At 46.4% G+C, this 15551-nt stretch overlaps 1 protein-coding gene across 1 annotated transcript; it reads right to left on the bottom strand.

Annotated features, from left to right (window-relative positions):
- Window positions 1–395: 395 nt before the first annotated feature.
- On the bottom strand, window positions 396–14260 carry LOC107125812 (vomeronasal type-2 receptor 26-like). Its single transcript, XM_015429274.1, has 6 exons — window positions 14133–14260; window positions 12394–12685; window positions 10650–11483; window positions 7227–7355; window positions 6294–6420; window positions 396–1306 (listed from the first exon to the last, which is right to left on the bottom strand). The coding sequence occupies exons 1-6, from the start codon at window positions 14258–14260 to the stop codon at window positions 396–398; spliced, it is 2421 nt and encodes an 806-aa protein (XP_015284760.1).
- Between the last annotated feature and the right edge of the window lie 1291 nt (window positions 14261–15551).

Raw genomic sequence — 15551 nt, forward strand, 5'->3', positions numbered from 1 at the left:
ATGTTCATTCCCTTGAGGAACCTGATAAAGTTTAAAGGCATTATAAAGATGTTTCAAATAAAGTGATCAATGAGAGAGCGGGTAATCTTACCCAAATGTCCCCCTTCCGTCCAACTCACAAGCCTACGAGAGACTAGCTGCTCTGTACAATTGAGTAAGGACACATTAACATGAATCAACTGGGAAGCAGGTTGAGATCAACAACTAATACTAAGGAAATAAGCTGTGGCCATTGCTATACTGTTAAGCGCTTGCCTTCATGATTTGTGACTAGTATCTGTCTTGACAGATGTGAAGGAAATTTCCTTCAGTAGCATATCAGAGAGTTCAATTGTGAGGAAAGTTCACAAACACAGGTGGAAGAATTACAAACATGAAAAACACTGTACTGAGAATCAAATTTCATCTTGACTTTTCATCATGAGATGGTCCTTGACATTCAGACCAGGCCTCACTATAATGATGTAACATTTGGGGATGAAGATGCAGCCCAGCAAGCCAGCACTGGAGGCCAAGATGGAGAAGACCTGCACGGCTACCATGTATTTCCCCTTGGTGCTCAGGTAGGTGGGCACAAAAGACACCCAAACACTGCAGAAAACCAGCATGCTGAAGGTGATCAGCTTGGCTTCGTTGAAGGCCCCAGGAAGCTTCCTAGCCAGGAAAGCCACCGTGAAGGAGATGGCAGCCAGGAAGCCCATGTAACCCAGGGCACCATAAAACATGGCCACAGACCCTTCATTGCATTGCCACATGATCTGTGCATCATGGGAGTGCAGGTCAAACTCTGGGAAGGGGGGAGAGATGCCCAGCCAGATGAGGCAGAGGCCAATTTGAACAATGGAACACAAAATGACTATGGACTTTGCCAGACTCCTCCCCAGCCATTTCCTCATCCTATTTCCTGGCTTGGTGGCCATGAATGCCACCACCACAGTGATCGTTTTAGCCAACACAGATGAGACAGCAGTTGAGAAGATGGTGCTGAAGGTGGTTTGTCGGAGAAGGCAGGTCACTCTCCTTGGCTGGCCGATGAATAGAAGGGAGGACAGAAAGCAAAGCAGGAGTGAGATGAGAAGAATAAAGGTGAGGTTTCGGTTGTTGGCTTTGACTATTGGTGTTTCAGTATATTTAATGAAGATTCCTAGAATCAGAAGTGTGACTGTGGACAAAAACACAACCAAAACAACGAGGGCAGTTCCCAAAGTCTCCTCGTAAGAAAGGAAAGTAATAACTTTGGGAATGCATTGAGTGTGGTCCAGGTTGGGATACTGATCTTCTGGGCACTTGAGGCAACGATCTGCATCTGGAAAACAAAATGTGAGTTAAGCATAGAATCATAAAGTTGGAAGGGACCTCCAGGGTCATATAGTCCAACCCCCTGCACAATGCAGGGAATTCATAAATACCTCCCCCCACACACACACCCAGTAACCCCTGTTTCATGCCCAGAAAATGACAAAAAAACCTTCCAGGATCCATGGCCAAACTGGCCTGCAGAAAAATTGCTTCCTGACCCCAGAGTGGCAATCAGCATTTCCCTGGGCATGTAATAAAGGGCCACAAGAACTAAGCACTGAACTACCCTTCCTGCCCTCCCTCTCATGATCTGCCTAAGTTCACAGAATCAGCATTGCTGTCAGATGGCCATCTAGCCTGTGGCGAAACGGGGACCTGCCCTCAGCCCTGGGAGACTGAGGTGCCGTCCTGTGGCTCGCAAGCCCCTGTTTTGGCCTTCCCACCCTGCCCAATGGGACTATTTCTCTTTATTAACGCTGCCACCACTCACTGAATTGAGTTACCGCCTTCCTTGAGGGACAGTGAGACCCCTCTGGCTAAATTCCCCACCTTGGGAAGTGGGTACCTCGATCTTTGGGCACCCCCTGGAGAGTTGGCAACCCTCAGATTTAGGCCCGTTTGTGTTCCCTGGCCTCCCTTTGCCCCTGGTAATGTGCAGAGTGGGGAGGACTATGTAGTTAAGGCACACCAGGCTTTTTAAACTCAAAAAAGGAAGATTTATTCAACTATAGACATATTGGGCACAGAAAATAAACACAGACACTTCAACAGAACTGAGGCACAGAAAATAAACAGGATAAAAACGCAATTCCTCTGTCCCTACCCACACACCCTCTCTACCTCTGTAGTGGGTTGTGGCCTCAGGCCAGGATTTGTGTTTCCCCCTCTTGTTGTGGAGAGAAACTCCAGCCCTCCTCCTCCTCAGGACTGGCCACCAGCACTGCCACCCTCCTGGCTCTCCACCACAGTCTATAGTGGCCTGGGTTGCCCACGGAGTCCCTGGTAACAGGAGTCCCACCTGTACTCTCCCTTGAACCTGCCGTCCACGATGAAGACCAGGCTGAGACTGCCTCTTTTCCCCTCAGGAGCCAAAAAGCCCCTCTTCTCCTTGGCCCCGCCCCTGGGGTGTGTCCCTCTTTTCCCGCTCTTTCCCCACAAGGCTGCTGGGAAGTGTAGGCAGGGAGGTATGGCATCTCTATTATTCCCTATGGAGTACCCCCACACACGTAAGGAACGACCAGGCTGGTATCCATTTTAAGGCCTGGCAGCCATTTTGTCACATAGCCTCTGTTTGAGCCCACCACCTCCCAAGGAAGCCTGTTCCACAGAGGAATCACTCATGTATATCTCATTCATATCCACAACAATGTATACTCCTTTAGATTCCATAAAGCCTATACATCAGGATGAGCTTTTTTTTTAATACACACACACACACACAAAGGTATGGTATTCCTGTCTTTGGGCTCAAAGTAACTAACAAGGCAAGAAGTTTCAAGAACACAAAAACACCAGTCCCTTAATCAGATAAAAATGTCCACACAAGACAATGGGTTTTTTAAATACAGATTTTGAAATGGAGAGGTCAGAAATGTGCATCTATGAAAACAAGCACAAAGATTAAAATTAAAATGGCAAATATTTACTCCCTGTAGAACTGCTGGAGACAGCTGACAGCTCAATGAAATGATTAAACAACAACATAAGCTCAGTGATGATACAACAAATTTAAAAGGGGGGGGAATCCATATCCCCAGCATCTGCAGTTGAAGGGATAATGTAGTAGCTGATGTGAAAGACTTCTACCAAAGCCACTGCCAGTCTGGGTAGACAATACTGACTGTGGCCCTTTATGCACTGACAGCCTACTGCGGAGAATCTGAGCAGTCAAGCTTTTAAACTTGACTTCAGATCTGTGTGCCTGCCTTATGCGGTATTCTTTTTTTTCTCCACTGTATTTCTGTGTATTCATTCTGCAGCTGCAACCAAAAAACAGTTTCTCTTAGTCGAGGTGGGGACATAACTTGTGATGGGGGTGGTGTCCAAAGGTTGGGTTTTTTAATTCACACAATTGTCCTATCTCAGCCATGCAGTGTTGTCCATGAAAGTGAAATAAGAGCCTGGAAGAAGAAGAAGAAGGAATGGATACTGCCCTGGTCGGTCGCTGCACTGCTCTCTGAATCAGCTTTGTCTCTCCTCCTCTGACCGTGCACTGCTCCTCAAACCAGGTGAAGCAAGAGGGTGACCCAGCTGAGCTCACTATGCCTGCGGGGACCCAATATCTCCCAGCAGGCGCAGCTCCGTGACCCCTTCTCCAGCCAGCCCATTTAAACTGGGCAGCAGGATAGGGCAGCCCATCTGGAAAACAAAACTTGCACATCCCTCGTCCTTTTTTGCTACCAACAAGGTGCCATAATAATGTTAGGTGGAGGAACAATCTCGATGAGGGTGGTGGAGAAGCTGACTCTGAGGGGCAGGAAAAGGGCAGGAAGGTAAAATCTGAGGGAATTTTTCTCCTTTGAATTGCTTTCAGCTTGGAAGTGAAGCAATGAGAAACATTGTTGCAAAACCACTTTCAGAAAAGCCGGGGATACATCGAACAGAAATAAGCTGAGAGCTGAAGGAATGAAAATCAATGCAGAACGAAAAAGATAGCCCGACTTGAAAGTGGGGGGAACGCAGAACAAAAAAAGAAATTGCAACAGAGATGTTTGGGGAAAGTGAGGGAAACCACCGGGGCATAAAAGGCCACAGATGAACCAATGGTCTGATCCTGTATAAGGCATCTTCTTGTGTCCATGGCTCCACAGCCCCCATCTAAGGCAGGTGAAACATCAGATGGAGCGGAAGGAGGCCTCCATCATATTTTAGAAACCACATGGAAGGCACAGGGCAAAACACAACAGACTAATCTACTGTGACCATCACCCAACCTGGCAGCAATGTAGGCGAGAGAAAAAAGCTTTTACTTCCCAGAACCACTCAGGAAAAAGAAGCAAAAATTCTGACTTCCAGTCACCAGAAATGCCAGCCCATTTATAGCTGATCAGGAAAACCTAACCTCACTTTTAAAATATAAAAAAATATAAATTGGAAACCAGAGATTTCCACTTCATGACCGAGATAGGGAGCGGTGGCGCAGGCTGTACAACGCCTGCAGTAACATCTATAGCGAACAGCCATAATGGCTGTTCGAATCTCCACCGCGGCCGGAGTGAGCTCCCGGCCCTCAGTCCCAGCTCCCACCAACCCAGCGGGCCAAAAGCTGTTAACAGCTATGCGAGTAGGCGAATGGGTAGGGGGCACCCGCCTGGATTGCACCCGCCTCTGACGAGGAGCGTGGAGTCGGCGCAGATGGCGCAAAAATGGTGGTAGAATTACCGGTGGCAATGGCAATGGCGGCGACGGAACATCAGGCGGCCGAGATTGACTACGGCAGCGCAGCACGAGCCAAGCAATCCCTGGTGGCGAGTGAGCCATCCTGCAACCAGCAGCGGCGGAGGGCAAGAGACTGCGACTGGCGGCGGTGGAAGGCGAGAGACTGGGGGCGCCTGATGACGCGCGACGCCGGACGAGGCGGAGCCTGATCGGACGGAGCCTTGGACCGGGAGAGCAAGCGTGGAGTCGGGCGCATGCGCAGTCCCGCCGATCGGCCGATCGGCAGTCGCTGGAAGAAGAGCCAGGAAGGATCGCCAAGAAAGAAATCGCCACACCAGAGAACATCACTGAGACCCTCCAACTAGGGTGCTGGTAGGTTTCCCACCCCCTATCATATGTGGCCCAAGCTAGGGATTGAAGGTTATTAGAATCAATGCAATGTAAACCGCCCAGAGACCCCTAGGGGTTAGGGCGGTATAGCAAATCGAAAAGGTAAATATCATTCCACCACCACCACCGAGATGAAACTTTGTGGGACCCCATAGCTTGAAAGCAACAGGGTCAAACAACAATCTCCCAGCCATTATTACCTTCCAGAAATGGTCAGTCAAGAAGAAGAAAAACTAAGCAATGCATGTTTCCACTATTCCAAACCCAGCCAATGACCACAGAAATTTTGTTTTGGTTAATGGTGTTGAGAGTCACCAAGAGGTCCTGAAGGATCAACAGAGATCTGCTCCCCATGTCCTTCACCCTGTCAGGATCATCAGTTAGGATGGCCAAAGCTATTTTGGCCTCAAACAGACTTACATTCAAGAGCCACAGAAGACAAAGATGGGATTGAGTCAAAGCACTAATTACATGGAATTACTTGGGAAGAACAGAGGCTCATTAGTAGATGAAAAGCTCTGCAAGGCAGTTTTCCTTGATATCACCTTGACATCCTTGATATCACCACCCAAAAGTGATTCCTGGGTGATCAAAGCATGACTCCCTCAGATATGGGAGAGCCGCTGTCAAAGTATTGTTGCCAAGATAGACCTCAGCTTCAGGAGAAGGCCGAGTGTTCCAGTAGAACTACAGAGCTAAAATTAAGCCAAGGAGAAAACCATTACTTGAGAATTGCATGGGGATGTCACCTTTCAGATTGAAATACATGGAATTCTCCCACTATATACGCGCACCAACCCATTAAATAAGTGGCTCAAAATCACTCCGTTACAACCCATGCGACATCAATGAGTGTACAAAGAGATCATCTCAAGTGATCCAAGGAAACAGCAGAAGATTGAGAGGGTGTGTGTGTTATAATGCATACAGTTGGGTCCTCCAAGACTCCAGTGAAGCCTGATTTGCCTGACAGGACTGACTCTGCAAATGAAGGACCATGGTGTATGGCATTGTGCTAACAACTATGAATACTGTTGGAAGCGACAAAAGCCGAAATTTTCTCCACACTCACCTCCATTTACCCTGTAGTCTCTCCTCATGAGGTCTTTCCTTTGAAACCCAAAAAAGAAGAACTAGCCCACAAAGTTCGAGAACAATGCTCAGAAAATAACAAACCAATTCTTTGCTCCATGCCCAAAGGGAAATCCTTTTTTCCCATCACCCACCTTCCTGAGTGGAGATGGTTCCTTCTCCACACAGAGAACAGTTATAGCAGCAAATGGGCTTTCCTTCCAGGGTCACTTTCACATGTCCAGGGAGGCACCTTTGGGTACACCTGGAATCAGGCAGCATCTATGCATAAAGACAAGAAGCATTATCTAGGGAAATGAGAAATGATTCATTTGGCAATCATAGTTTATATACATCTTTATAAAATATTGCTGTGATTAAATGTCACATTTCATGTTCTTATTGCTAGCCACCCTGATCATTATTGGCCCCGGTCACATGGGAGGTTTAGGCCCGGAAGAGGGACGGATCGGGGGCGCAGCAAATGGGCATGATCAAACCGTAAGATTTGGGAAGCGGCTCGCACCCTCCCCGATCTGTCCCTTCAGCCCAGTAACGTGGAGTAAAAAAGAACCTAGTAAAGAGAAGGACTTACCTGAAATGCCGCAGCAACCGCAGCCGTCAGATCGCAGGAGCGCCCGTCTTCAGGAGCATTCGAGGCTCCCAGCCGAACTGCACATGCGCACACATGCGCAGCTGGCTGCCTCACGCTCCCTTCCGTGTCTTTCCCCCCGGCATCTGATCGTGCCGGGGAGCAACTGCGCAGTGGCTCACAGGATCAGTGTGATCCCGCCGCCGCGTGTCTCTTTTGGTGCGGCTTTAAAAAGCAGCACTTTGGCCGCATCAATTTCCCCCCGTGTGGCAGGGGCCATTGTTTATAATGAAAGGCTCATAAGACTCTCATGGAGATTTCATGTATAGTACCAAACAGATCTTTATACCTTACGCAACCTTAATAAATATAGAGATAAAGTAATGAATTTCCCCACCTGCCTATACCAGGTGGGCCACACAATCGCATCCTGACCAATTGTCAGTTTTATCTCTCCAGAGGCCTGTCTTTCTATACTCCCAATTTTCATGCTCACGATGGAAATGTTGCGCAGGACAATCATGTTCACAATGTCTAAGTCTGCTTCCAGGTCCCCATCTTCAACCAAATCCTTTCCACCCATGGAAATGTTGTGAAACTGGAAGTGTCTCAGGAAAGGATGAAACTAGAATCACAAAGAGAACTGCAGGATTTAGAAGACAGAAGACTCTTCTACAAACTTGTTCCAGCTGTGGTTTTCTCCTTACTTGTTGGCTTTATACATTTAGATGTCTACACCATGGTCTCCTCTAAGGAAGTGATGAAAAGTTCTTCATGGTAGCACGTCTTCTCCTCCCAATGACTGAGGCACGTTAGGCTAAGAGGGAGTCACTAGCCAAATGTTCCATGGTAGACTGAAGACTCAAAACTGCATCTCCAAATCCTCCTACACACTAACCACTAAACTGCATTAGCTCTTGATGAAATGGTCCGGTGCTAGGCCTGCCCTCAAATCTATAGGAATGTTCCTTCCTACCCATCATGGGCAACACTTTAAGTTGGTTAATACAGGAAACTCACCACTAGTGACTCTGGACCATCCACAGTCTTTCTCGGAAAATCATGTCTATTCCATAGTCCTCACCCTGGGTGATCAAAATTCCCTTTGTGTGAGAAATAACTAAGGAGGACCGAGCACACATTTGTTTCCCAAATGAATGAATTGCCTATATTTGCCTAAATGTTCTCTGTGTTGAAAAATATGGTTTGTTTTAAATTGTCTGAGTTTCTTCTATCAGGGGTCTTCTAAACCTAAGATCTGGGCATTGCTTTTAATTTGGTAGATTTAAGTCTAGTAGTGTCACAGAGACCAAGACGATTTGGGGGGGGGTATCAGCATTTGAGAGTCAAAGCTGCCTTCATCCTATACAAGTAGGACTAGAGATCCTTGAATCCCTCTATCCCACTCCAGGGTGTTCTACTGCAGACCAGCACAGCGGCCCTCTGAAAATATTTTCCTTTGGTGTGTTCTTATCCTGTGCATTGTTCAGAATCTTCTTAATTGGACTGTTAAGTTTAGTGCCATAAGTCAGAATAAATATGAGGGGGTCGTAATGTTTTAAATAGAAGTTCATTAAGGACTTCTCTGAATCAGTGTACTCCAGGAATCTTATGACCACACTGCGGTAATGCTCTCTACATCAATCTTCCTTTAACGTCAACTTGGAAATTCCATTTGGCATCAAATTACATTGAGGACATTACTATGGATCAATGGTCCCATTCTGTAACCTTCCAGAAATAGATATTTAACCCTGACTACCCATAGCATTCATTCCTCAAAGGAGGTTGGAGCAGATAAAGTAACTGCTGGAGAGACTCTTGTGACTCTTCCTCAAGGACGGCTAAGACGCCAGACTCACACTCCACCAAAATTTCATATAATAGTACAAAGCATTCCTGTACCTCCTAGACTTCTTTCTTCCATGCAAACATAATATTCCATTTATGTTCCCATAGGACCATACCACCCACCAGCTGTATTCCAGGAGCCATTCAGCTTTCTGAGACCTTAGGATACCTATACCACACTGACAGAGCATATCAAGGCAACTGAGGCTTAAAAACTACATGGCAAGATGCCTACCAATAGCATTTGAAGAGCAAGAGAAGGTATGGCTTCCAACAAACCATCCCGCCAAAGCTGGCCACAGTAGATACTAGATCAGTCATTTATAGGACCATTTCTTATTGTTCCAAAATTAAACCTGCCCAATTGGGTGAAATCTTTCTCTGATCCTGGGAGCTCCACTCTGTATTTCACTTGAATGACTGCATGATCATCTTCCCCATCATCCCTTTTCTCCAACCCTTCCATTATAACCAGTTCTTAGCAGTGCAGGGGGCATTCACTCCCCATTCATCCATCCTGCTTGAAGATGGTCTGAAAGGTGTTGGACATTCATCTCTGTCAAGGTGTAACAATATCTCATACTCTGAGAAGACTGTGAACCAGGCAAACAGTTCTGGGGATTTGTCCCCTTGTGTGCCTCACTCTCTTCAGCTGGTAGAGATTTACAGCTAAAAGGAGGAGCAGAGAATGTTCAGATATCTGGTTCATATTATATTTGTTCATGCAGTCTTAAGCAGGCTGCTCTCTCTTAGCTTCATCCACACTCCTGGAACATGCAACAAATAATGCAGCAAGTTCTGTGTTGGATATATTGATGGCTTGGGAATATTATCAATTCTTGACAGTGGCCAGATACCTCAAGGTGTTCCCTGAAGACACATACCTGATGCTCCTTTTAACTGCATCCAACAATCTATCCTTCTACCTGGAGATGCCAGGGATTGAACCTGAAACCTTCTGCGTGTAGAATTGCTCAGCCCCTCATTGGCCCAGAATAGGTTTCTTGAGAACAATTTACCAATACTGAAAATACTGACTGGCAATTGAGGTTGATGAGAAGTTGGCTAAGATTTCTGATCTAGACATGGTAACCTCATATTAAGAATCCTCTCTTTAAAAGTTTCCTGAGATGCATGGCAATGTCACTAAGGATGGATGACTGGTCTTAGTTCTGCCTTGCATCCCAGTAAGTCCAGGCCAGACTGTGTACAGAACTGAATGTGGTGAGGAGGAGAGTTCCAGTTCAGTAAGAAGGATGAATAGTTGTGTTAAATACTGGGTTCAAGATGCATTGCAGTGAACATCTCTACTTTATTAAGTGATTTCAGGAACAAAACTAAGGCCCCGGTCACATGGTAAAGTTGCCGCAGGAGAGGCACAGATGGTGGGCGGATTATCCGGGCGTGATCACACCCCAACATCTGGGAAGTGGAGCGCACCCGTGGCTTACCACCAACAATGCGAGTTTAAAAACTAGTACCTCCAAGGTACTAGTAAACGTTTGCCATGGGCTGCATCCAGACCCCAGTGGTGTGAGCGCGCCAGAGTGCGGCATTCCCCTCTGGTCCCTCGTTTACCCACTGGCGCCGAGGGAACGACCAGTGATGTGCCGCCGGCGAGTCTGATCGTGTAATCGCGGATCAAACTGTGCCGGGGCAATTAGCCATGCCTCCCCCCACAATATCCGGCCTGTGTGACCGGGGCCTAAAACTATTGAACCAGGGCAACAGCCCTTTTTAAATAGCATGCAGAAAAAAAACCCAAACACACCCCACTCCCAATGATAGGCTATCTACATAACATTAGTTTCTCCTCGGTCACTTCCAGAGTCCTGGTGGGCTTTGTTCTAGAGCTCCAAGCTCAGCCAGTCTCTGGTAGATAACCTTGGAATGTTCCAGTCATAATACTTTTCTCTTCAGTTCCCCAGAGGGAGCAAGAAGGAGGATGTTCCCAGTAGAGTCTGAAACCAGCTAAATGCTGTGTGACAACCACCTCAGTTTAGATTCACACTAATCCTTTCAAAGAAAAACTGCTGATTAGTATCCTCAATTTACGGGAAAAGGATACCTGCCAAGGCTGTACTGGTTCATGTTCCCATTTGTCTCCACCAGTCCTCATCATCCTATCAGACCTGGATGAGTAGGCAGCATGTAATGCATGTGCCACTGCCTGGATGGAGGTGTAAATATTGTAGGCCCTGGGAGGCAGGTGTTCTTTCAGGGCCTCCCAGCGCCTGTCCTCCAGCCTCTCTTTCTCTCTGCATCTCTGGTGGCCTCTTGCAGACAAAATGGGCTTTGAGTAGAAGCAATCAAATGCTGTCTCCATGAACTCCTCAATAAGAGGGTTACATCCTTGTAAATGGGAAAACATTGTTCTTTCCTTTGTCTGAGTCATGAAGGAGAAAGATCCATGAGTAACAAGATCAAAGGGCTGAGAAAGACATGCCAAGCTGAAGAGGGAGTCCAACGAAAGAGATGTGATCCAAACTTTACGCAGTCTGACATTCATTTCATCTTCAGCCTTTCGTATGAGTATTTCAAGACATACTATGGATAGAACATCTCCATAGAAAACAAATGCACTGACTTGGCCTTGAGTGAGAAATGAATTCAAGCGTTGCATTCTTTCATCTGGCCAAGCAGTGAAACCAACACCATGTTCTAACATGCTCTCTGCAAAGGCAACACAGATGCCGCTCCTGAGCATGAGAGGTGTCAAGGTGCTCCTGAACTTTTCCCCACTGTCACTATCTGAAGCAAAGAGACCAACCCACGTCCATCGGAAATGCAGGAGCAGTTTGACAATTCCCAGGTAGTGGACTTCTTCCTTTGGGGCCAATTGGTAGAAAAAAGGGAACTGAGTTTTATCCTTAAGAACTGCCAAATGAAAATCATGACTGACCTAATGGGGAAAAAGGCACATTTGGATTTCATCGCTTTCAACAAATGTAAATAAATAGGAAAACGATTCATGTAGCTTTATGATGATAAAAGGAAACCCCTGAAAGACAGGAGTTGTATTCAGTCCAGAACTTTTCTGAGGGAGATCTCCCACACTGTGGGGTTCCTTTCAGTGGTGATCTGACCTCCCAGCATCAGAAGTGGTTTTGCCCTAGGGATGGCCTTGACCCATAAGAACTCAAGGTCTGTAAGCCTCGCCAGGTCATTGGGAAGGTGAAACATCAAAGTGTTAGGGGGGAAAACGTTTTAATGCAAACCAGATTGGTATACAAATTTCTCCCTCACAAAATAACTTTTGCTCAAAAGGGCCACTCTAAATCAATATTCCTACATTTCAATAGTCCACCACTCCAGCCAGGCCTTGACCCACTGACTGATGCATGGGGAGGTGTCCATATCGGCTTTGCAATCACTGCACCAGACTGGCTTTTCCAAAAAAATTCAACTTCTGAAAGAAGATGCAATACAGGCCATCTAAGAAAGGGAGTCCTTTTTTGCAGAGAGTTTCATAGCTCTGTACCTGCTCCTCCCCAAGTCAACCAAGACTGTCAAAGGCTTTCACGGCTGGAGTTCATTAGTTGCTGTAGATTTTCCAGGTTGTGTGGCCGTGGTCTTGACAATGCAAGACCACAGCCACACAACCTGGAAAATCTACAGCAACTAATCAACCAAGTCTGTTTCAAAACCTTGCAAAACTAGTATGGGAAGGGTGCAGATGAACCACCAGAGGACCTCAATCCTTTCTCAACCCCCCCTCAACTCCCCTAAAAACTGGTTTTGATCTGTACCAGAAATATTTCAAAGTCCACCAGTGTTTCTTCAGAGACATTGGCCCCATCCCTGATTCATACCTGAGGGACTTTGTAGGCGCTCAAGAGTGTTGAAATGTCATCGGTGTTGTCAGACACAGGTCCTTCAAGAACAGCCAAGACATGATTCTGTTTGCCACATTTGTAGTTTGGAATGGTCTCCTGGGCAGAAGGTAGCAGGTCTATCAAAGCATTATACGTCACCCTGGGATGGAAAACGTTCTCATAGACTGTGTAGCCGAGGGTGATATTATTTGGTAAGAGCTTGGGATTCTGGTTGATCTCCTGAATGGCCAATGAGAAGGCAAGGTGGTGCCATTGCATCGTTGGTTCCCTGCCAGGAAATATATACACATGTCATGCATTCAAGGGATGCCATATACACTTTGGCCTTGCTGATGCCTTACCTGGTATGGGGAGAAGCAGTTGTGGAGGTTTGCAATGTCAATAACAGGGAGACTGATCCTGTTTGGGGACTGGGTGAACTTGTGGCAGCCAAGAAAGAAAGGGAAAAAAGCACACCTGAAGCTGTCTTTTACTGAAGCAGACCTTTGTTCCATCAAAGTCAGAATTGTCTACACAGACTGGTAGTGGCTCTCTAGGGTCTCAGGTTGAGGTCTTTCTCATCACCTGCTGCCTGGTCCTTTCTAACTGGAGAGGCTGGGGATTGAACCTGGGTCCTACTTGTTGGAAATGTATGTGTTTACAAGGTCTGATTCAGTCATTATAGGGTTAACTTGTATTCCTAGTTTGCTATTGTTTAGACTGACCTGGAATTGGCACTAAGCCAATGGGGGATTTGCCCGGGAAAAGTAGCTTCTACTTTGATGCAGATTGGTCATTTGTTTCAGGTGACTTCCTTTCTAGGGTCAAGAAGAAGGAGAGAATCCTCCATTACGTGTGTGCTTGTCTTGTCTGTAGGAAGCTTAGAAATGTAGCTCTTAGTATCATGTTAATTTATAGCAATCCCGTGAACCCTTTACCCTTAGTAATAAAGGTTTTTAAAGGCAAAGAACTCTCTTCTTTCCAATAGAGCAAGATCCATCAAATAGTCTGAGTATTAAACAATTTTTGACTATTTTACAACACTACTCTATGCAAAGCAGAGGCTCTTCCACTGAGCCACAGCAGTCCCAGCACCTGGATGGTGTATCACCCAGGATCCTTTGGGGCAGTATCACAATGCTGAGGTAACTGGAAATGTAGCCTCTTCTTTCTAGGATTGGTGCAGCTTCAGTTGTTTCACAGTTAGGCTTATCAGGGCTGCCTAGCCAGTGAGATTGAAATGGCACCTGAAAGATGCTCTCTCAAAGAATAACTGGCAATCTAAACTTACATAAGTTTTTTTTTTTCAAATGCAAGTCCCCCTGAGTCCAACAGAAGCTACATTCCACTAAGACTACAGAGGACTGGACTTTAGTTTTCCTGCAAGTCTTTATGTAAGGACAGTAACCAGGTCATCTGTTTCTCTTTGAGGAACCTGGCTTACAAATCACCCTGCAGGAGGCTCTTTGCTAGTTGTTCATTTTGGCACTCATAGAGCTGTGGTAGTGAGGTAGTGAGCTGACCAAACCCATCTCTTTCTCCTCAGATTTGAGAGTACGTTATAATATGCTTAACTCCCAGATTCTTGGCAGTGAAAAACATTTAGCCATATTTTACTCACTTCTCAGATGCAGGAGATAGAAGCAAAGCAGTACACTGACTTTTGATAATAAGAAAGAACCCCCAAACTCTGTCCCATCATATTTGTTTAAAAGGTTTGGCAAGGACTGACTTACAGGTTCTCTTGTAAAAAGGGAGGCTTTGTGAAGCTTTCTGGTGGGACACTAATAAATACTAAAGTGACGAGTCCAGCAATGAGGTGGTCTCCTGTTCGGAAGTGATTAAAAGGCTCAATTTCATCCATTGTCAGAGTGAATGGGCATCTGGCCCTCCCCACCCGGCAGGCTGTAAGAGGCAGCAGCAGAAGCAGCAGCAAGATCATTCTCTGTCCGCTTGCCCCCTTTCCCCTCCCAGGAACCTGCTCTCAAAAAAGACTGACAGAAGAAGCTGCAGGATCCCCTGGCGAGATCAAGGCTGCAGTCACATCAGCAGTCCTGCCCTGGCTTGGTCAGATTGAAAACTTCAGACGGACACAGGTCCCCCCCCCCCAATCCTGGAGATCTCATCCCCTCAACTCATTGGAACAAAAGGCTTTTATGCCCCAGACTTTCCAGGCCTGTTGCAAGGGTTTACATCATCTTGCTCTTGGTTCCAATGTTTACCTTACTGGTTTCAAAGCAAACATTAGAGAAATCCCTGGAGCTTTGTTGAGATGTGGAATCAATCACTATGATTTGGATAATTCTAAGGGAAAGAACCTGCATCATCCTGGACTCTCTTTTTGGGTTTAAATGGAGGTGCAGAGATGGTGAAAACATCTTTGCGAGAACTCACCAACATGGCTCCCTGTGACTGGGGTCATGGAAGGGGCATGTGAGTTTGGCCAAATGGAATCCCCCACAAGTCAGAGGCACTAAAACCTGTAGAAAACCTCCCCGGGATGCCTCTGTACATGCCCCCATAGAGCAGAATGGAATCTCTCTTATTGACTGCCAGTTCTGCCTGTCGAGCTTTTGAGGGCTATTAATGGTGTTTCCAGGGCTGCCAAAGGGCTGCCAAAGTCCATCCCCCATTGCTTTGATGATTAATTGATCGGTGCCAGCGTGTCTGCCACATGAACCATCAACATGAACCACAAGAACCTCTGTAAAAGAACATGGAGGTCAATTGCAGGTGCAATCACACGACCCTTGGCTCACAAACCACGAACCGGGTGATTTTCGTAACAGGGTTCACACACCCATTGCTAATGCAGACCAATGTCCCAAATAATTTATCCAACTAAATTGTGAATCATTTTGGCACCTACTGAAATCCCAACACAGCTGAGTGAAGTTGACGTGGTGGGACAGAAGGAGAGAGACAATCTGGCAGATACAAGGATCTGAGGCTATGAAGGGCTTTGTATGTGCTACCCAATACCTTAAATGGAGCCCAGTCAGAGATGGGCAGCCAGTGGAGTGACTGTAGAATCGGAATAATACACAGACTCCGTTTAGCTACCAATAAGAACCGAGTCACAGCATTCTGCACCACTTGGAGTTTCCAAATTGATGGGGGGCTCCAGTCTTGATCCGGAAGAAAAAAGATGGGGG

Source organism: Gekko japonicus, unplaced genomic scaffold (assembly GCF_001447785.1).
Source record: "Gekko japonicus isolate JY-2015 unplaced genomic scaffold, Gekko_japonicus_V1.1 scaffold4067, whole genome shotgun sequence".
Classification (NCBI taxonomy): domain Eukaryota; kingdom Metazoa; phylum Chordata; class Lepidosauria; order Squamata; family Gekkonidae; genus Gekko; species Gekko japonicus.